The 23,538-nt window shown below is 44.6% G+C and overlaps 1 protein-coding gene across 1 annotated transcript in view; it reads right to left on the reverse strand.

The window, feature by feature from the left end:
- Positions 1-1,068: 1,068 nt before the first annotated feature.
- Positions 1,069-23,538, reverse strand: part of pvalb6 (parvalbumin 6) — a 49,115-nt gene continuing 26,645 nt past the window's right edge. Inside the window, exons 2-5 of the mRNA XM_056406795.1 lie at positions 3,333-3,398; positions 2,815-2,944; positions 2,595-2,704; positions 1,069-1,746 (exon numbers count right to left, since the gene is read on the reverse strand). Of these exons, the coding sequence (XP_056262770.1) occupies positions 1,721-1,746; positions 2,595-2,704; positions 2,815-2,944; positions 3,333-3,393 (327 nt within the window). The 5' untranslated portion in view covers positions 3,394-3,398 and the 3' untranslated portion in view covers positions 1,069-1,720. The remainder of the gene's footprint in view (positions 1,747-2,594; positions 2,705-2,814; positions 2,945-3,332; positions 3,399-23,538) is intronic.

A 23,538-nucleotide genomic window follows, 5' to 3' on the forward strand; every position in this document is an offset into this window, starting at 1 on the left:
CGTGGATCCAGGTCTGCTAACGGCTCCAAGGCTCAACCAGCACAGGAGACGGGTGGCCTCCTTCTCCTCCTCCTCCTTCTCCTTTCTTCTCCTTCTCCTCCTTCAACTTCTCCTCCTCCTTATCCATATCCTTTCTTCTTCTTCTCCTCCTCCTCTTCCTCCTTCTTCTCCTCCTCCTCCTTCTTCAACTTCTCTTTCTCCTTTCTTCATCTCCTCCTCCTCCTTCTCCTTTCTTCTCCTCCTTCAACTTCTCCTCCTCCTTATCCATATCCTTTCTTCTTCTCCTCCTCCTTCTCCTTTCTTCTCCTCCTTCAACTTCTCCTCCTCCTTCTCCATATCCTTTCTTCTTCTCCTCCTCCTCCTCCTTCTCCTTTCTTCTTCTCCTCCTCCTTCTCCTTTCTTCTTCTCCTCCTTCAACTTCTCCTCCTCCTTATCCATATCCTTTCTTCTTCTCTTCCTTCTCCTTTCTTCTTCTTCTCCTCCTTCTCCCCCTCCTCCTCCTTCTTCTCCTTCTCCTCGCCCTCCTCCTTCTCCTTCTGCTCTTCCTCCTTCTTCTCGTCCTTCTCCTCTTCCTCCTTCTCGTCCTTTTCCTTCTCCTCGCCCTTCTCCTCCTCCTCCAACTTCTCCTTCTGCTCCTTCAACTCCTCCTCCTCCTCTTCCTCCTTCTTATTGTCCTTCTCCTCTTCCTCCTCCTCTTCCTACTTCTTCTCCTCACCCCTCTCCTTCTCCTCCTCCTTCTCCTCATCATTATCCTTCTCCTCTTCCTCCTCATCATTCTCCTTCTACTCATTCTCCTCCTCCTCCTCCCCCTCTTTCAGCAAAGTGACCTTTTTAGTGCAACAGAAGAAGTCATGAGTAGTTTTTGTTGCTCATGACTCTAACAATCGGCGCTGCAGGGAGACGTTGACCTTCATCACGACACCCTTCATTCATTACTAGGTTGATGTCACGATACGCTCCGCTCGATACCGGTGACGGAGAAGTGGAGAGAGAAGGAGAGATGGATGGAGTGTAGAATCAGATCAGAGCGTGGAAAGGAGGAAAGTAAGAGAGGAGTCGGTGTTGTCTTCTCATTTTATTCTTTCACAGCTTGACCTCTTTCTTCATTTGGTGTGTTTTACAACAGCTCATTACCAGCAGAGAAAGGGATGGAAAGATAGATAGATGGGTGGGTGGGTGGGTGGGGTGATGGTGTGGGAGGGAAGGAAGGAAGGGAACAGAGACAAGAGTGAAATCGACAGAGAAGAGAAAGATGGAAAAAGAAAGACAGGAAGTGAGAGGAAGAAAAGAAAGAATTCAGAAATACAGAAGGACATTCGGGTCTTCATTTTTAATAATCTCTATTTCCTTTAAATATCTACGTTATGCTTTAGAACGTGAGGTTTACTCCTACAGGCATGTGCTATATCCACCCAGAAACTAGGAGGGATTGTATAAAAAGGGGAAAATAAATAGGATGACTGGCCGCGGGGGAGCGTGGCGCGTCCACCGCTTACTTCCTCTAGTGCAGCGTTGCATTGCTGGCGAAGACAGCCGTGGGCGAGAGGAAGAGGAGGAGGCTGAAGAAGAGGAGTGAGTGAAGCGGGTGTCGGCTGGAGGGGTGAGGCATGGCCGCAGGGAAGGAGGGGGGAGGAGGAGGCGGGGGAGGGGGGAGGTGTCGGGATGTAGCGGGAGCTGGGAGTGGATCTGGGAGAGCGGGTCAGTCACTCTGGGTGAGCGGCTACTCTTTCACCAGGGCAGCGAACTCTGCAAGAAGAAGAGAAACAAGACGATGTAAATGTCACTGATGCCGACAGTAACACACGGAGGGCACAGTTTGTCGCGAGGGAATGTACACAAATCATCAGGCGGGAAGGTGGGGTCAAAAAAGGGGCGGGGTTTATGTATTTACTTTTTTACTTCACGAACGTGGATCTGAATGTTTTTCATCGTGCACGGTTCGTAAATGTTTTGTCATAATCAGGGCTTTTCATTTCTAGTATATAGGACGACAATGTTAGTTTTAAGAAACTTTATAATTCAATTTAATTCAATTCAGTTTATTTTGTATAGCCCTTTCTCACAAATTACAAATTTGCCTCAGAGGGCTTTACAATCTGTACACAGAGACATCCCTGACCTTTGACCTCCCATCGATCAGGAAAAACTCCCAAACAACCCTTTCACAGGGAAAAAAGGGAAGAAACCTTCAGGAGAGCAACAGAGGAGGATCCCTCTCCCCATTGTGGGATATAATGTGTAAAAAGCACGTTACTTTTCACTCACAGGCACGCTAACTTCATTGGGCTCTATGGCGACGTTAAATCTTTCATAAAGAGTTCAACCTTTAATGTCACGCATGTTCGGCTCAATCTTCCGCTCCACTAAAGTGTAAACCTGCAGCGCTGCTGCCTGCGCCCCCGTTGGCTTATTCAGTGAGGGGTGGTGATGACTGATGAAGAGGATGCACCGCTCGTTACGTTCGCCATCTCTTCCCAATGTTTGACCCTCCCGACCCCGGTCATTTGTGGACGGTCCCTTAATGGGTCGAGTAATAATAATGTGTGTGTGTGTGTGTGACCTCATGGCGCTCCCGCTAAGGCGACAGTGTTTACCATCGACTCCAATCTTGCCGTCGCCGTCCTTGTCGGCTGCTCTTAGAAATTCTTTGGTTTCCTTGTCCGTCAGGTCGCGGCCATCGTTGGCGAAGCCCTTCAGGACGAATCTGACCAGGGACAGAGGAGCAGAATGGAAACACGGCCCAGAGCATGTGTTGCATCCTCGTGGGTTGATGCATGTGTGTGTGTTGTGTGTGTGTGTGTGTGAGTGTCTCACTTGAGCTCCTCCTCCTCTATGAAGCCGCTGTTGTCAGCGTCCAGCAACAGGAAGACCTTCTTCACTTCGTCAAAAGACTTGGCCCTCAGACCCACCATCTCGAAAAACTTCTTATGGTCAAAGGAGCCAGCTACGGAACACACACACACACACACACACACACACACACACACACACACACACACACACACACACACACACACACACACACACACACACACACACACAAAGATGCTAAATTCCAATACATTTCTTTACATTTCACCAAAATACAGACTTTTTTATTTAAAGAGTTTTAACGTCAGTAATGTGAAAACACAAAAGTACATTTCTAAAACCCAAATGATCGTTATAGAACCTGGAATAACGATGCATTCCTCTGTTTTATAACAATAGGGATATTGTTGAAAGGAGAAATGATCATGGGAATACAGATCGGGGCTCAAGAAAATAAAAAACTTCTGGAAGTGGCGGCCAATGGCCAGATGTGGAGGAGTCCGCTCGGAGGTCGCTTTTACCTGGAAATGCATCGAGAGCTCTCTTGATGTCATCAGCGTTGAGAATGCTGCTCATTGCCATCTCAGCTGTTAGAGAGACAGAGGAGAAGGTGACAGGGAAGGAAGAGAAGGACAGAGGTTAGAAACAAGGTCGCCAGAGAGCAGAGAGAGAGAGAAGGAAGAGACGTTCTCCTCTTACACTGGTGGCGCTCTAGAAAGGGAGCAGGAAACCAGGGGAGCAGGAAACCAGGACATGTAAGGAAGAGGTGGCGAGTGAAGGAATGAAGCAGTGACTGTCAGAGGAGCGAGAGAGAGAGAGAGAGAGAGAGAGAGATTGCTGGAGAAAGGGAAAGATACTGAAACAGGACGGAGTTGAGAGCGTGGAAGTGGGAGGCGGTCTAGTTGTGGTGCTATGGTGTCAAATTGAAGAGATGAAGGAAGCAGATCAGCCAGCGAGGCGTCCTGATTGGTGTCTTGCTTCTGACCCCTGACCGGTGACAGCCGGCCCCGGGTCAGCAGCGGTCCAACAGGCCCGATTCAGTTTTTCCGTCCCGGTCCAGAAGGAGAACCGGCTTGTACTGTAACACCCGGTTCCGTGTCTCCTGTGTTCCGTGTCTCCTCTGTGTCTTCTCTGTCTTAATTGTTTAATTCCCTGCACCTGCCCTCAGCCACTCTTGTCTCGTTACTGTCTGATGTCGTACACCTGTGTTTCCCCCCCTATATATTGTGTCAGTCTTTCCCTTGTCTGCGGTCGGATTGTCGTCTCTAGTTCCGTGTCTTTTTCCCGTCGTCCTGTCTGTCGTATCTGATCCTGCCTGCCTGCCCTGACCGACGATCCTTTGCCTGCCCCTTTTGGACCTTGTATTTTTGTAAACTGTTTTGCTTCATTAAAGAGTGCTTTTTTGTTATTTATATTGCGTCCAGCCTGTCTCTCTGCGCCTGAGCCTCACCCCGTCACAAAGACCTGACATGTACCTCACACTATGAAAGGTGAGCTCGGCACTTAGCGGCCCGTCTGGCTTTTTTTATACTGGTGAGCGAACCCGATCGCTGTCACCTGTCCCCCGACCTTGACCTCCTCTCTCTCTCCTCCAAACACACGGCGACTCGAAGCTGAACACGGAGACGGACAAACACAAGAATAATCGACGGAGGCGCTGAGAAGGAGCGACGTTTAGATCGAGAGGACCCTCTGATTTCACTTTGACTTGGCAGACCGTAATCGGGTTTCTCTCGGGACACACATTATTTCAAGTATGCTGTTGGACAGATGATTGACACTTCACTCAGACGTCCACACAGACCTCACCTGCACTTCATTGAACACACACACACACACACACACACACAACAAATACATCCTTCTGGGAAGTAACATTTTGCTCAAACAAAGCGTGCTAAGAGTGACATCTTCATATAAATTGCCTGCTTAGGTCCAGCTGCCAGGCTCAATGGACATTTTCCAGACTACAATCTCTTGTTGACAAGACTAGAACTTCACCTCATAAGCGATGACATCAGCGGCCGCAAGCGTCAAGTCCTTTCAACGAACTTGGACATAAATCTGATCATTATTGTCCTCGGGAACTATATGTCGAGTGAGTTACATTATATACATATATATATATATATATGTATGTAATGTATATAATGTAACTGTATATATATATATACATATTTGTAGAGGCATTATAGATATATAGAGTGAGTTACATTATATATAGATATAGATATAATACATATATGTATATATATTATATATATACATATATGTAGAGTAAGAGGCATTATAGATTTATAGAGTGAGTTAAATTATATATATATATATAGATATAATACATATATGTATATATATTATATATATACATATATGTAGAGTAAGAGGCATGATAGATATATAGAGTGAGTTACATTATATCTACAGTATATGTAGAGTGAGAGACCGTCCTGTCAACAGAGTCTTTAACAGACCGACTAATGTCAGACATTTACTGGACACAAATACAGGAGGAACACCGTGTCACAGGAGATTGATGAAAATCAAAAACACTCCTACAAAGGATTGTTGCTTCAGCTTTCGCCCCCTCAGATATTTGCGTGGAGAACAAAGTGGTGCACTGGCATTAACGTCCCCAGAGACATGAAACCAGCTAAAGGATAAAAAGCTGTACTTGTGCTTTGGCTTTCCAAGGCCTGGGACCCTGTGAAGGAGAACGTGAACCCCATCGCTCCGGGCCACGGAGGGAGAACAGGAGTAGGACGGACATGGAACGGTTCTCGGAAGAATAGCACAAAAGAAAAAGGCAATTTGTTGTTAGTTGCCGCGGTGACAACACAGGTCGGCGGGGCTGTGAGGCGTCGACGCGGCGAGCCTTTTACCTTGACTCCATTTCTATGCCCCGAGCTACATTTACTGTAGTTTATCTGCAGTGGACCCTGGAGCTCTTGGACAAAAAAACACACACACACACACACAGAAAACACACACCTCCCTGTTAGTGAGGGCCGCCTGTTAGATAATAAATGAAACATCCTCCAACCTTTCATCTCTGATTTTGATGAGCAGGGTTGGACTGAGATGTCTAATCAGTCACAGTAATGGTAGCAGCATCATCACCACTGTGCCCCCTGATTGCGGCCCATAATGCCGAGCTGTCCAATATCACCATCACCATCATCATCATCATTAAGGCTCTTTCATCAGTAGAATTACAGTCGGAGTTGCCTGTATATTCCCCTGTTGTGTTTTGCTGCTTCACGCCTCAAGCGGTCCAACTATTGTAATATCATCTGCTCATGGTCTGCAACGCGAGATTTATGTGGCTGTATATTCACAAAAAAACAATGTTATTCATTCTTGAACTGTGAAACATTTACCACAGTGTGGGGAAATCAACAGAAATTAGGATATCGCCGAAATGGTAAATATGTTATTACAAAAAATGAAATGTATCCTGTCTGGATCTTTAAGTGTTTTTTTTATATTAGATCCCAGCTAAATGAAGCATCCCTAATCGAAGAAACTCGATGTTCTCTTCTATTGGCGTCACACTCCAATCCACTTCTTTATGGCGCTATCTAGTTCAGTAACATACTGCTGCACGCACGGATCAATACTGAACACTGCTTAACTTGTGTGGCCACACATTCAATCTTTCATCATTATAAAAAGCTCAACCTCCTTCTCTGACCTTTACCACAAAAGGCGTCCGTGGGGAAAAGAGACAATTCGCCGTGAAAGGAGGAGGTTAAGATCGATTTAGCGAGATATCTCACTCAGTGTGCTGCCAGCGGAACTGTCTAAAGTACATCACATTGATTTATTTAAAGGGAATTAGGCATAAAGGACAATTGCATTTGTCTTTGCACATTTTTTAGCTCAGTCAGTTTAACTTCATTCAGTAGAATTTAATACATCCTGGAAAAGTTCACTCACAATTCTTTCTTAAATAACAGGAATATAAAATGTCAAATGATGTTGGCCATAGGAGTAAGGGTCTGTTTGTATAATAAATCATGTTTAAGCTTGGCTTTGTTAAATTTAACAATATTCGAACAGAGCTTTTAGTCTGACAGTGGGGAACTGTTGAATACTTTATTAGCCGTGTTGTCATGCATTTAAATGTAAATTAAGTTATCAAACAGACGTTTCACAATTCACTTACTCTTGTGGTATATATATATATATATACATATATATATATATGTATATATATACATATATATGTATATATATATATGTATATATATATATATACGTATATATATATATATATATATATATATATATATAAATATATATATATATATATATATATATATTTAAAATATATGTATATATATATATATATAAATATATATGTATATATATATATATATATATATGTGTGTATAATATATATATTCGTGGATAATAATACGTTAGTGCCAGGAATGCAAAGTTGCAGTAGTGGTACTTATAATATTTAGTCAAGATTACGGTTTAGTGCTTCTAAGGTTTGTTTACATGATTCTTTAGATACACTGCGTTCTCTCTAAAAAGATTAGTGTAAATATGTGTTCATCCCCAGATAGGTTGAAGTCTGCTGCACCGCAGTGCTGATATGAAGCTTTTATTGTGTTCAGCCGTTGTCTCCAAGAACCATCTTATCTTTTTTCCATTCACTCATTACTGCGCTGACTTCTGCAGTCCCTGAAGTGTGTTGTTTACTTCTAGTCTCACAAGTAATCAACGTGTTCACGGCTGAAGCAGAATGCCGAGGCTATTAGATACACTGCCTGCTAGACTCAATACAAAAGGGAAAACTAATAATAAAACAACGCTTGAGCTGATAAACTCTGATTCTTCAACATGGTCAAATTGCTTTTTATTAGTAGTGCTCTTTATTCGTGTCTTTGTACTGTTTCATGAAACAACAGTGAGGTAATGTCTGACAGTGGCATGTTAGAGGGGTCCTGTATGTGCGTCACACTGCACGGAGGGGGGAAAGGAAGTGAGCGAACAATGTGCGACGTGAGGATGTCGTGGTTGAGGTCTCTGCAGGATGCTGATGGCATCTCTCCCTCTGGGGGCCGGTGAATGTACAGTGTGTGAAACTGGGGTTTCCTTTGTGGGAAGTCCCATCTCCCTGATGGCCTCCCTCGGTGTGGGAAACCCAACCATGCTGCCAACTGTCACAGCTGCATGAACGTGTGTGTGTGTGTGTGTGTGTGTGTGTGTGTGTGTGTGTGTGTGTGTGTGTGTGTGTCACAGAGGGTGCCAAGCAGGCTAGGACGAAGAGGTGGAAGGCTTAAAGAAGAATGCACTTGCATTTCAAGAAACCTGAGCTCCTTATGTGCATTTGCCTGTTGTGTGTATGTTTGTGGGGGAGTCTTTGACAAAATTGGGGATGAATAAAGTATATATCTATCTATCTGTAAAAACAGAGACAATGGGAAAATAATATAAATGTGCATCTTCAGTGTCGTCTGCAGTTTTTGAACGAGAAGTGAACTCTTGTGCTCTACACGAATAGGCTTTGAAGGTATTGTGTGTGTGTGTGTGTGTGTATGTGTTTCTCCCTCCATGCTTCCGTGTCAGTGGACTGTATTTGAGCATTGTGTTGTGATTCATACATAATTGGAGCGTTATGCTGCTTTAAGTTAAAATTGAGTTCACCAATATTGGGATTTCTTTTTAATGAATCGCTGAAAAAAAACCGACCGTTCTTCTGTATGTGTCTTTGGTAACTAATATAAAAAACACTGGGTACAATATTTAGAGATATAATAGGATTCAGATTATTATCATATGACTGGTCTCCATCAGAAATAGGCCTCCATCCCTGGTGGAGTCGATAGAGAAGATCGAAATGACTAAAAGCTAAATTGTTCTTGTTTAATACTAAAATACATAATATTTAAATGCCACTAACAGCAACACTGACATATTGCATATGTATCTACATTTACACGAAGAGACCCAGCTACCATAGATGCACCATGCATCTTAAGAACAATAGCTACAACATGCCATTCTTCTGAAGACGACCTTCAAAGGTCACACACACACATGACATTTGAAAGCAACTTGGGGTTCAGTGCCTCGCTCAAGGGCACTTAGCATGCGGACAGTAGGAGCCCGCAATCAAACCGCCAACATTGTGGTTAACGGACAACCTCGCTCTCTCCACTGAGCCACAAGCACACCATCAAAGGTTCCCCAGTGGTTTCCTTCATCCATAAAAGCTTTTTATCTGAATGCTAATCTACACAGTTCATGTTCTAATCAGCTTGTTGGTGGAACGCAGGGAGAGCGATCTTCTCAGTGGGCGTTACATTGTCTATTGAGCCGATGGTATTGAACAATGGTGTTCATTCAAAATCAAACACACACACGTACATCCATGCATACACAAACACACAGTAAGGACAGATTAGATAACAGTATTACAGAGGCCTGAGGATCAACTGGCCATTATCACCACTGTCCACTGGCTAATCCTCCGGCAGGGACGGAACAGGATTAACCGCACGGTTAGAGCTCGGCAACAACAGTGGTGTGTGTGTGTGTGTGCGTGTGTGTGTGTGTGTGTGTGTGGGTTCATAACTGCACGGTACTTAATTGCCTTCCTGATGGACTGAATGTAAATGAGATAACATACGATTGTATTTTTCTGGCTCCTCTCCTTCCCTGGTCATAGCCACGTGGTTGTAGCTAACTGTCATTTTTTATGTATTCTAGTTTTGCAAAATGAAAAACACACTGCTAATATTTCGCATTTAAACTATTTTCACTGCCAGCAGTTGCAAAACTTCAAAATAAAAGCCCGGAATAATTTTCACAAAGGCTGAGGACCAACTTCCAGGATATTACTAACCCAGAGCAGCGTCTGTCTGATGTTGTTTAGCTAACGGGAGATATCTAATCCAGTTCCCCTTCAGTAAAATGATCCGAGTACATTTTTGTTCTTACTGGTGAACAGTTACGCAAAGTTTTTTTCTGGAGTTTCTATTGTGAAAGGTAAGCACAAGAAGAGTGGATCTGGTCTTCCTTTATCAAGGTTAAAAAGGGTAATAAAGTCTCGGTTCGGACTGCACACCTCCGTGTTGTGCCATGCGGTGTTCATGTATACGGCCTCTCTGTGCTAACTGCTAGCATCAGCATGCTAACATGTTCACAATGACAAGGCTCACGTTTACGAGACTTTCATATTTGGTCATTATCAAAAATACTTACAAAATATAAAACGTTGACGAGACCAAAAGTCGGGCTCACCAAAGTTATCTCTGTTCATCCCTGGGGGGGGGGGGGGGGGGGGTAACACACTGTTGGATTCATAATCTAATAAGGTCACAAACTATGGAGAGGTTTTTTCAAAAGCCGTCTTCAGCGCGCAATCTCGATACACATTTGCATAAAATATTACCAAACACATTATAGATGTAAATTACATTTAATCTGCCATTGAAAGCCACAGCGTCAAGAGTGTACAAAAAGAAGAAGAAAGGCGAACATATCTCATTTTGGCACTCAAACTAAAATGTGTCCGCGTCCTCATTAATTAACTGAGACTGCGTGTACTTAAGTGTCGTATGAATATTCATCATATATATAATGAGTCTGTATGAGTACATGCCAGATCTGTGATCAGCCGTAGAATCAGACATTTATTCTCAAGAGGAGCATCAAGCCTTTCGCTGCATCAGCATTTTGACAAAGGGCGGAGACGCTATTCAATCTCATTGGGTGTAATTAAAAGTTGACCTTGAACGATAACGCCGTGCAACTAAATGGACTCTTATTTTGGAAGCCAGCGGCCGCCATCAGGAAGTTATTACCCGGTTGATATACTGTCTCGATGTATATGAAGAAGGCACGCTGCATTTCTTCACACATTTCTCGAGCGACTACCTCTCCTACTGGTTTCATCCATCGCTGCATGTGATCACAGATTAACATCAAGAATCGTGGATATCTTCCCTCCACTTGTATTTTGAGATAACCCGTGAGTCGTTAGGAGCCCTCATCTTAAAGCAGTTTATTTCTAGGAAAGCTTTACCCCCTAAATATTCATCTCACATATCTTTGTCTTACCAGTTCACTTGATGACTGACGTTGAGTTGGGAGAAAGTTCCAGAAAGCTGCAGTCAAAGAATCGGAGGCTCTGCTCCTTCTGTTTTATACTACGACTATTTTGGGATGAAAAATGGGCGTCCAGTTTTGTGATGGGGTCGGGGATGTCGGGCCGCTCAGGCGTCGCTTTCCCGACTCCACTCGTGTTAATCAAACATTGCTATTAATAATCATCAATCTCCACCTCTCACACCAGCTTCTTTTCTCATGCTCGCCCCTCCCTTTTTTCAACATTCCCTCCTTCCTCCACCTCATTTCCTCCCACCTCCCACCTGGGGGACACTCTCTCCCTCCTCTAATCCCCCTCTGATCTCTTTCTCCTCCCTTCTCAATCTCTTTGCCTCTCTCTTATCTCTCTCTCTCTTCCCTTAAACTTTTCTTTTGTACTTTTAATTCTGATCTCCCACTTCCTTCCTCCTCTAAGGCATGTAATGTCGTCAGTAATAAATGATGAGGCCCTGACCTCCTCTAGCTTTATTATTAGTCTCTACTATTGTGTCTGTGGGTGCTCACTTTCAAGATGTCAAAAGCTGAAATGACAATTGTTGCTTGTTGTATCAGCTGCAGCTAGCCAGCTAATGAAGTTAGCTCCATGAGTTGTAGTCTTGTGGACTCGTGGACTACATACAGTGGGTACGGAAAGTATTCAGACCCCTTTAAATGTTTCACCCTTTGTTTCACTGCAGCCATTTGCTAAAATCCCAAAAGTTCATTTTATTTCTCATTAATGTACACCCCAACTTGACGGACAAAAACAGAAATGTAGACATTTTTTCAAATTTATTAAAAAATAAAAGCTGAATTATCACATGGTCATATGCAAATGGATGCAATGAAACAAAGAGTGAATGTTTTAAAGGGGTCTGAATACTTTCCGTACCCACTGTATATCTGGGACACCAGCTCCAAACTGTGGCACGTTTTTGTACTTGTTAATGCAACGTGTGACCCCCAAAAAATGAATGTAACCTGGTTGATAATGAAGTGCTCTTGGGCTTCAGCTGGGCTACGACAGTAAGTAGTAAGCTGTGGACACGTTCACTCTTATTTCTTTCAAAAGGTTTGGATCCATTTTGCCTCAGGGGTTAAATTAAAGTTGGTTGGCTTTCAGTGTGGAGGATCAATAGCTTGACTAAGATCCAGAAAGTGCCGCAGTGAGTCTGCAGAGAAAAATAATCTGCCAGTTGGCCCCGATGCTCTCCATTGCTAACTTAAACAATAAAAACCCTTTAGCATTGCCAGGCTATACATCCCTCTGGGACAGTGCAGAGTCCTTCCTGAGGCTCACTTATAGACGTGAGGAGATCATAGATCACAGCAGCATCAGCTGTTTCCACCAGTGGTATTACAGAAGAGCCTCTCACGTTGATCGGTCGGCAGATGCCAGACTTAAGGGCTACTGTCCTGAACGTGAAAGCCGTAAGCAGGTTTTCATGGGAGGGTTTGTATTGATTCTCTGTGTCGGTGCTGTGAATGTGGACTGCGAGTAATGGCCACAGCCATTAGAACAGGAACGGGTGTTCTCGACTTGATGATCTCAACTACTGTCGGGGTATTAATTCATGACAGCTTTATATTTTTATAATAGTACGTTTTATTGATATTGGAGATCCATGTGTCAATCCATTGTCCAAACCGCTTCTCCTTCTTTAGGGTCGCGGGGCACTGGAGCCGATCCCAGCTGACATTGGGCGAAGGCAGGGTACATCTCAGGGCACATGTAGAGACAGACAACCATTCACGCTCACATTCACACCGACGGGCAATTTAGAGTTCAATTAACCTTGAACCTGCATGTCTTTGGACTGTGGGAGGAAGCCGGAGAACCCGGAGGGAACCCACGCTGCCACGGGGAGAACATGCTAACTTCACACAGAAGGACCGCCCCGACCGGGAACCGAACCCGTGGCCCTCTTGCTGTGAGGCGACAGTGCTGCTCACGACACCACCGGTGGCAAAGATGCATTGTCTTAATTTATGAATTCTTCTGCTGAATCTCGTTTGACAAAACACTTAAAATGTCTTACGCTTACGGACAAAGAAGTCATTGTCTGTGGAAGAATGACTCGGGCTGATCGGCATATGTCTATGAAACTTGCCGTTTACTGTCTTTTTTGTTCTCTTTGTATCTTTCTGTCCTTTGCTCTTTATTCCCTTTGGCATAACCGCGCAGGGACATCACTCCCTGTGCAATTCACAAACCTTCCCCTCAAAGTTCTCAATCTTTTTGAACCATTAGAGGCCCATCAGAGCCTCTTTCATCTGGTGTTTCATTTTGGTGCAGCCTTGTGACACGTTTTCTCTCAGCTCTTTGTCCATTTGCTGCGAGACCCCTCTAAATGTATCAGAGGGGGTCGCCTTGATCCCACGCTGGAATGAGAGGAGGAGGTGAGTGCTGACAAGCGAAGCCGGCAGGGAGATAGAAAGTGGATGATGGAAGAGGAGGAATTAAAAAGAGGGATGGCAAAAAGGAGAGATTCATAAGAGCGAAGTAAAAAGGGGAGGGTTGAGGCCAGGGCAGACGGCCAGAGGTTGATGATGAATCTCATCAGGGAATTCTGGTGTTCGATGACACGTAGATGGAGTGGAGGGCAGGGAGAGAAGGCCGAATGACTGAAAATGAGGAAGAGAAATTCACATCATGGGTATCTCACCCAGAGAAAAGAAAACCATCAGGGGTTGCTCCCGGAGACGAAATCTAAGCCTTTTTTGTTTTCCTCTATTCTCTTATCAATGGCAACATGCAACACAACATCAGCTGTCCCACTGCTTCATAGTAAAACTTCTGGCCTGAGACATGAGATTACACGTATAGTGAATTCTCTGACTTAAAACAAAGGAGTTATTCTCGAGATCAACTATGAGGATGAAACAAAGTCCGGGAGGAGAAGAAGAGAGAACAAGTGATGGGAATAAGAAAAGGAGAGGGAGAGACGCTTTAGAATCTGAGTGCAGGTAAACCAACAGCATGCAGACACATCGGGAACCTATTGAGGCTAAGACACATAGAGGAGTGTGGTGTCTGATACAGTGTTTGAACAGGTATAAATGTCACATTTCCGCATTATAATGTCTAAAACAACGAGGCCTAAGTTATATATGTTGTTGAGTTGTGTTATGCCAAATGTTTCTAACCTTTTTCAAACCTAGAGACCCATCAGTAACCCACAACGTCAGAAACTGACAAAAGTTGAACTTTATATGCCTGTTTTAGAGAGATAAAAACCTCTGAAGTTACCAAATGATATGTTGTGCATTTGAATACTTTGCCCGAATTTGTCAAAAAGTTGCTAAAAACACATTTTAAATGTGCTGTCATGTCTTTCATTCATGGGTCTTTTACTATCAGAGCAATGTAGTTTCATAGACAAGGTTTCTCTCTTTACTGCATATGCTCTCCCTGAGGGGTGAAACCATGTGCTTAAACCTGTTCTCAATGCAAACCAGGTCCCTTGGCCTTGACATAGCATCTCAAGACTCATCCTCCCATCTTGTTGTCATCTGTCCAATACTGTCTTTGTAGATGATAATCTTGTTTGTGTGACAAGACACAGTCCTAATATGCAGATGACACTCTACTCTATAGCACACTATGTAGCATGGCGAACACACTGGATCCTGAATGTCTTCATGTGTTGAGTCATGTACCGCCTCATTAAGTAATCGACATAACCTTGTTTCATAACACTGGTATTAGTGTGTGCTACTATTCCTCTTCACTGAATCAACTCTCCATTTGCTCCACGCCTTCTGTTTGGTTACTACGCCAACACACTCCTAGAGTCACTGGATAAGAACATGTGCTAAATGCATAAATTGCAAATAACGGAAACTGATGTCTTTGGCTTCACTTGTCCTCAACACTGTGTAAGTCTTCTTAAACCCGGCCAGAAGGCTTTCTTTTCTTCACATCTACTCAAAGTATGCTTTTAAAACCAAGTCAGCTTACTTGAGTTATTTAGTTCTGGGTCCCGAAGTGTGTGAAGTGTGCAAATTGACAGGTTTCATACACACAGACGTGATAGAGGGAGTAAAACATGATAAAAAGAAATGATTGCGTGGAAAAAATGTAAAAAAGTCACTTACCCGAAACAATAGAAAAGTACTTCTGAAAGTAAAATAATTTATATTTGATGCTCGTCAGTAAATATTGCCGAGGGCCATTTTGGGTTGCTTCAGTATGCCACTACTGTGAGCAAATAGATTATGTTACTTTATGGCATCAACAAATCAACTCTGTGTCGTGTGAGCTGTTGCACGGAACATTACATCCGAGGAATATTTAAATATGGGAAGTTTTAGTACATGAAGGCACACTTTTCAAAATGCATCATGACTCATACTCAGAGGTAAGTGTTGATGAGAGAGACAGACAAAAGAGCTGTTATGTGATCTCATCTCTATATTACATTATGTTACTCTGCCCCAGCAGTTATCTCTCCATCCGTCTCTCTCCCTCTGAAAAAAGTGCAGATTGAAATAAATGCCCGGATTAAGAAAGGCAGAGATGGATGAGAGAATAAAGAGGCAGAGAATAGAAGAACAGTGGAAAAGATGACATGCTGAGTAAGGACAGATAGATAGATAGATAGATAGATAGATAGATAGATAGATAGATGGATGGATGGATGGATGGATAGATGGATCGATGGATGGATAGATGGATGGATGGATAGATGGATGGATGGATGGATAGATGGATGGATAGATGGATGGATAGATGGATGGATAGATGGATCGATGCATGGATAGATGGATGTATGGATAGATGGATGGATAGATGGATAGATGGCTGGATGGATAGATGGATAGATGGATGGATGGATAGATGGATAGATGGATGGATAGATGGATAGATGGATAGATGGATGGATAGATGGATAGATGGATGGATAGATGGATAGATGGATGGATAGATGGATAGATGGATGGATAGATGGATAGATGGATGGATGGATAGATGGATAGATGGATGGATAGATGGATAGATGGATAGATGGATAGATGGATGGATAGATGGATAGATGGATCGATGGATGGATAGATGGATGGATGGATAGATGGATAGATGGAAAGATGGATGGATAGATGGATGGATAGATAGATGGATAGATGGATGGATAGATGTATGGATAGATGGATAGATAGATAGATAGATAGCATGGTACTTGTGACAGCAACAATGAGAAGGAGACAGGAGAAGAATGATTTGCCTGTTAATAGGAAATCCAATCCAATCTCGTTTGCTGTCTGTTCCTGTGTAAGTGTGGTTGCCTGATGCTTGTGCATCAGGCTCCACCTGCTTAAACAATGTTCTTTCTGCATAAAGATTAGACATACCCTCCTCTTTCACTGTATAATCAGATCCGTTTAATGCAAAAGAGGCCTGCAGATATACAAGGATACCAGACTCAGAGGACAGGAAGACTGATTGACCTGTCCGCATACACGCAGAGGAGTGACGCATCGAAAGAGAGGAGATAGGAAGGCAAACGGAGGGGGCAAAAGGCTGCACCGAGGGAGAGAGGATGTGTTGAAAGTGCTTTAGGGAGGAAGATGTGCAAGCTTTGTGACAGATGAGTGTCAGACAGTCTTTCTATGCGTCTGTTCTTTTCTCTGGACGATGAGATCTCTATCAAAGCCATCAACAGCACATTTATCACCTCCATCTTCATCACTATCATCACTTTATCTCGGCTGTATTCAGGTATGTCAATATGTCAATATGTTATTATTTCACGGCCGAAAGGTGGCGCTTGGCTTCGCCGTAAGCCGAGGAAAACCACATAATAAGTCACAGTGACACTCGTAGATAAAGAGCTTCCATTTCAAGGGCAAACTTCTCAAACCTTATATTGTCTTTGGATGCTAATGAGATTCAGGGATGTGGTGACACTGCTACATACATTGTTACTCTCTCGGGCGAATAGCATGAGAAGTCAGATCAAGTCTTCCAAATAGGTCTCCGATTTAACATTCTCGCTCAATCATGTCCATTCAGGTGGAAACATCTTAAAGTGACCTGTCTACATCTGTTCGCGGTGCTGTGGGGCTAGCACCTTGAGCTAAATGCTATTGGCAACATGCTAACATGCTCACAAAAACAATGATAACATTTCTTAGGGGGCATAATCTTTTCAGTATTGAGTATTTCCGTTCGCTTGCATGGGGATTTGTTTGCAGGCGTTTTGTCTCGAAGACCAGATTAAAATGTTCGACCTGATGATGGCTATAACATGAATTTGAGGGTCGGTGAGGAAAGGAAGGGTAAGCAGAGGGATGTGCACGAATTCCACGGCGATCCATCCCATCGTCAACACATTCTTACCAAACCGTAACAATCTCAACCGAGGAGAACAGTGATGGTATGAATACAGACACATGCACTACTGTTCAAAAGTTTGGGATCACCCAGACAATTTCGTGTCTCCATGAAAATCACACTTTTATTTATCAAATGAATATAAAATATAGTCAAGACATTGACAAGGTTAGAAATAATGATTAATATTTGAAATATTAATTTTGTTCTACAAACTTCAAGCTCAAAGGAAGGCCAGTTGTATAGCTTATATCACCAGCATAACTGTTTTCAGCTGTGCTAACATAATTGCACGGGTTTTCTAATCAGACATTAGTCTTCTAAGGCGATTAGCAAACACAATGTACCATTAGAACACTGGAGTGATAGTTGCTGTAAAAGGGCCTCTATACACCTATGGAGATATTTCATTAGAAACAAGACACTTCCACCTTGAATATTAATTTACCACATTAACAATGTAGAGAGTGTATTTCTGATTAATTTAATGTTATCTTTATTGAACAAACAATGCTTTGAAAAATATAAAGTCATTTCTAAGTGATCCCAACTTTTGAAACGGTGTGTATAGAGGAAAAAAATAGAAACACACCATCCAAATGGATATAAAACACAAACGTGCCAACACATGGACAAACATGCACACCAGGAATGGTGAGGGGAGCTACAGCCTGTGAAGTGCAGATTCTAGATGAGAAATGTGGGGGTTGGGGGGGTGATTGTGTTATTCGCACAGTATCTGGTGGTCAGAACAGTGTGAACCCCGACAACAGATGTCAGAGAACAGTTGAGACTGACTTCAGAAGCAATATGAGCTCCAGCAGCTTGTGATGAGAGTTGGTGATATTCAAAGACACAACGAGAGGAGGAAAGATACACACAACTTTGAAACCAAGTTTCAGAAATGTCAAAGTAATACATGAAGTTAGAGTGGTTGGGGTATTTATACCATTGGATGAATTGATGGTGATGATGAATAATAATATGGAAATCCTGGCCACGAAATACACGTAACATCTCGTATTAAATACATTGATTGATCTACAGTAAATGATTATAAGCAACTGAACGTAACTGTATAAGCAACTCTATAACTTTTGGTTCATTAAAGAAAAATAGCCGATGGGGAGAATGAATGTGCACATGCAACACACACACACACTGTGCATACATACAACATGACCCTCCTCCAAGTTGTAAACACCTACACAACATACACGTGCCGCTATTTTGTTTTGCACATATACAAACGCATGTCACACACACACACACACACACACTTATTCTAAAATGAACAAAAGCGTTTGACCAGTTGTGCAGCTGTGCATGATGTGCTGTTAAGCATGTGGGATGTGAATGAGAACAGTAAATCGAGTCAATTCCAACAAATAGTGTCAGGCAATTAAAAATATATAAAATCTCTTCAGATTATCCCTTAAATCCTCTCAAACTTGAATCAGCACATGGCTACATCTGCACATTAAGATAAAAACTAACAACGGCCGTCTGTGACGTTTACGTGCTGCGTGTTGCTTTTGTTAATCCCACCTGCTCTGCTCTCTCATCCTGCAGGTTGAGACTTCATCTCTGGCTTTGCTGTGGAGCAGTCGCTTGACTACCTGGCTCTCAGAGAGAACTGGAACAGAGCAGACAACACGTGTGCCCGGCCGGCTCTCTCCTCCGCCGTCTCCTCCAGCCACACACCCAGACCCTCTGGTGGGGTGGAGGTGTTTACTCATCTCACCCACATGGTGTTTTGCTCCCTACCCGCTTCCACTCTTCATCCCACTGACTTTTGAGTTTCATGCTGTGACCGTTACTCATCCGGTTCAACTTCACATTGTTGTTCTCTACCGTCCCCCTGGTTCTTTGGGAGATTTCTTGGAAGAGCTAGACGTCCTCCTATCGAACTTCGCGGAACACGGCCCCCCGCTCATCCTTCTGGGTGACTTCAACATCCAGACAGAGAAGTCATGTGATCTTTTATTCTTACTGTCTTCCTTTGACCTCTCACTCAGTCCCTCCCCTCCCACTCACAAAGCCGGCAACCGCCTTGACTACATTTTCACAAGAAACTGCTCTACCTCTAACATCACTGTGACTCCTCTCCATGTCTCTGACCACTTCTTCATCTCTTACTCTCTCTCGCTCTCTGGTACTGACAACCCACCGATATCTACAGACTCTCTGCACCTGTCGCGCAACATTCGCACCCTCTGTCCCTCCTCTCTTGCCTCCTCTGTCCTATCTGCTCTCCCCTCAACTGACTGCTTCTCACTCATGCAGCCTAACTCTGCCGCAGACACTCTCCTCTCTTCCATGTCTTCATCTCTTGATTCTCTTTGTCCTTTTAAGACACGACCGGTTCGGAAATCCTCTCCGGCTCCGTGGTTGTCGGACTCGGTCTGGCGCCGAGAGAGCCACCCTGGCGACGGAAAGAAAATGGCAAATCGAATCAAGCGGAAGACCTGCTCTTCTATCAATCTCTCCTCTCCTCATTCTCTTCCTCTATCTCTGCAGCCAAAAGCTCTTTCTACCTGACCAAAATTCAGTCTTCCTTCTCTAACCCCAAAAAACTCTTCTCTATCTTTTCCAACATCCTTGATCCCCCCTGGCCCCTCCTCCTTCCACCCTTTTGCCGAGCCACTTTGTCGACTACTTTACAAACAAGATAGACGACATCCGCTCCTCCTTTACTGATCCATCTTCTATCACCTCACCAACACTAACTTCTTCATCCCCCTCTTTCCTCTTTCACCCCCGTCTCACAATCAAGTTCTTAGCTTGGTGACCTCCGCTCGACCGACCACCTGCGCCTTGACCCCGTCCGTCTCCCATTCTCCAGGCTATTGCTCCTGATCTTCTGTCCTTTCTCACCCATCTTATTAACAGCTCCTCTCAACTGGCTGTTTCCCCAACTCTCTGAAGGAGGCGAGTCAACCCTCTCCTGAAGAAACCCACGCTCGACCCGTCTGAAGTCAGCAACTACAGACCGGTCTCTTCTTCCTTTCTCTCCAAAACTCTGGAGCGAGCTATCTTGAGCCAAGTGTCCTCCTATCTCCACAGTAACAACCTTCTTGACCCTCACCAGTCTGGATTCAAGGCCGGCCACTCGACAGAGACGGCCCTCCTTGCTGTCTCTGAGCAGCTTCACACTGCTAGAGCAGCCTCTCTCCTCTGTCCTTATCCTTCTCGACCTTTCTGCAGCATTTGACACCGTGAACCACCAGATCCTGATCTCTTCTCTTCAGGACCTGGGGATCTCAGGCACTGCACTCGCTCTTTTCTCTTCCTACCTTAAAGACCGCACCTACGGGTAACTTGGAGAGGATCTGTGTCTGATCCTTGTCCTCTCACTACTGGGGTTCCTCAAGGCTCCGTCCTGAGTCCCCTCCTCTTCTCTCTGTACACAAATTCTCTCGGCTCTGTCATTCGTTCGCATGGCTTCTCCTACCATAGCTATGCCGATGACACCCAACTGATCTTCTCGTTTCCACCGTCCGAAACACAGGTGGCGGCGAATCTCCGCCTGTCTGACTGACATCTCTCAGTGGATGTCTGCTCACCATCTGAAAATCAACCCTGACAAGACCGAGCTACTATTCCTTCCAGGGAAAGGCTCCCCCACCCATGACCTGACTACCACCTTCAACAGCTCTGTGTTGGCCCCTACCCTGACTGCCAGGAACCTCGGGGTGACACTAGACAGTCAACTCTCCTGACGGCCAACATCGCTGCGACGACGCTGCCCTGTAGGTACATGCTGCACAACATCAGGAGAATACGGCCTCTTCTTACTCAGAAGGCGGCGCAGGTTCTCATCCAGGCTCTGGTCATTTCACGCCTCGACTACTGCAACTCCCTCCTGGCTGGTCTACCTGCTAAGGCCATCCGACCTCTGCAGCTCATCCAGAATGCAGCAGCTCGACTGGTCTTCAGCCTCCCGAAGTTCACCCACACCACTCCGCTCCTCCGCTCTCTCCACTGGTTACCGGTGGCTGCTCGCATCCGCTTCAAAACACTGGTTCTGGCGTACCGTGCTCTGAACGGATCGGGCCCCGTCTACATCCGGGATATGGTCACACCGTACACCCGGCACGTCGCTCCGCCGCAACAGCCAATCGACTTGTGACTCCTGCACCTCGAGCTAATCACTCTACATCCAGACTGTTTGCTGTCCTGGCTCCTCAGTGGTGGAACGAGCTCCCCACTGACATCAGGACAGCAGAAAGTCTCTACATCTTCCGTCGGAGACTGAAAACACACCTTTTCCGACTATATCTGGATTAAAACACAGATTTGCACTTCAGTGGCTCTTAAATAGCACTTACTTATGGTACTTTTGTAGTTCGACTATGTTGAGAAATGTTACTTCCTGTATTCTTGTTGTTCTTAGTTTGTACTCTAGGTTGAAATGCACTTATTGTAAGTCGCTTTGGATAAAAGCGTCTGCTAAATGACATGTAATGTAATGTAATGTAATACACGCAGAGGAGTGACGCATCGAAAGAGAGGAGATAGGAAGGCAAACGGAGGGGGCAAAAGGCTGCACCGAGGAGAGAGGATGTGTTGAAAGTGCTTTAGGGAGGAAGATGTGCAAGCTTTGTGACAGATGAGTGTCAGACAGTCTTTCTATGCGTCTGTTCTTTTCTCTGGACGATGAGATCTCTATCAAAGCCATCAACAGCACATTTATCACCTCCATCTTCATCACTATCATCACTTTATCTCGGCTGTCGTCGTCGATGTGTCAATATGTTGGTGCTGGCTTCGCCGGCCGAGGCTGCAAACCACATAATAAGTCACAGTGACACTCGTAGATAAAGAGCTTCCATTTCAAGGGACTTCTGCGACAACTTATATTGTCTTTGGATGCGAATCTCCGCCTGTCTGACTGACATCTCTCAGTGGATGTCTGCTCACCATCTGAAAATCAACCCTGACAAGACCGAGCTACTATTCCTTCCAGGGAAAGGCTCCCCCACCCATGACCTGACTACCACCTTCAACAGCTCTGTGTTGGCCCCTACCCTGACTGCCAGGAACCTCGGGGTGACACTAGACAGTCAACTCTCCCTGACGGCCAACATCGCTGCGACGACGCGTTCCTGTAGGTACATGCTGCACAACATCAGGAGAATACGGCCTCTTCTTACTCAGAAGGCGGCGCAGGTTCTCATCCAGGCTCTGGTCATTTCACGCCTCGACTACTGCAACTCCTCCTGGCTGGAGTACCTGCTAAGGCCATCCGACCTCTGCAGCTCATCCAGAATGCAGCAGCTCGACTGGTCTTCAGCCTCCCGGTTCACCACACCACTCCGCTCCTCCGCCTTCCACTGGTTACGGTGGCTGCTCGCATCCGCTTCAAAACACTGGTTCTGGCGCATCGTGCTCTGAACGGATCGGGCCCCGTCTACATCCGGGATATGGTCACACCGTACACCCCGGCACGTTCGCTCCGCTCGGCAACAGCCAATCGACTTGTGACTCCTGCACCTCGAGCTAATCACTCTACATCCAGACTGTTTGCTGTCCTGGCTCCTCAGTGGTGGAACGAGCTCCCCACTGACATCAGGACAGCAGAAAGTCTCTACATCTTCCGTCGGAGACTGAAAACACACCTTTTCCGACTATATCTGGATTAAAACACAGATTTGCACTTCAGTGGCTCTTAAATAGCACTTACTTATGGTACTTTTGTAGTTCGACTATGTTGAGGAAATGTTACTTCCTGTATTCTTGTTGTTCTTAGTTTGTACTCTAGGTTGAAATGCACTTATTGTAAGTCGCTTTGGATAAAAGCGTCTGCTAAATGACATGTAATGTAATGTAATGTAATACACGCAGAGGAGTGACGCATCGAAAGAGAGGAGATAGGAAGGCAAACGGAGGGGGCAAAAGGCTGCACCGAGGGAGAGAGGATGTGTTGAAAGTGCTTTAGGGAGGAAGATGTGCAAGCTTTGTGACAGATGAGTGTCAGACAGTCTTTCTATGCGTCTGTTCTTTTCTCTGGACGATGAGATCTCTATCAAAGCCATCAACAGCACATTTATCACCTCCATCTTCATCACTATCATCACTTTATCTCGGCTGTCGTCGTCGATGTGTCAATATGTTGGTGCTGGCTTCGCCGGCCGAGGCTGCAAACCACATAATAAGTCACAGTGACACTCGTAGATAAAGAGCTTCCATTTCAAGGGACTTCTGCGACAACTTATATTGTCTTTGGATGCTAATGAGATTCAGGGATGTGGTGACACTGCTACATACATTGTTACACTCTCGGGCGA

The sequence above is a fragment of the Pseudoliparis swirei genome, chromosome 23, assembly GCF_029220125.1.
Source record: "Pseudoliparis swirei isolate HS2019 ecotype Mariana Trench chromosome 23, NWPU_hadal_v1, whole genome shotgun sequence".
NCBI lineage: Eukaryota > Metazoa > Chordata > Actinopteri > Perciformes > Liparidae > Pseudoliparis > Pseudoliparis swirei.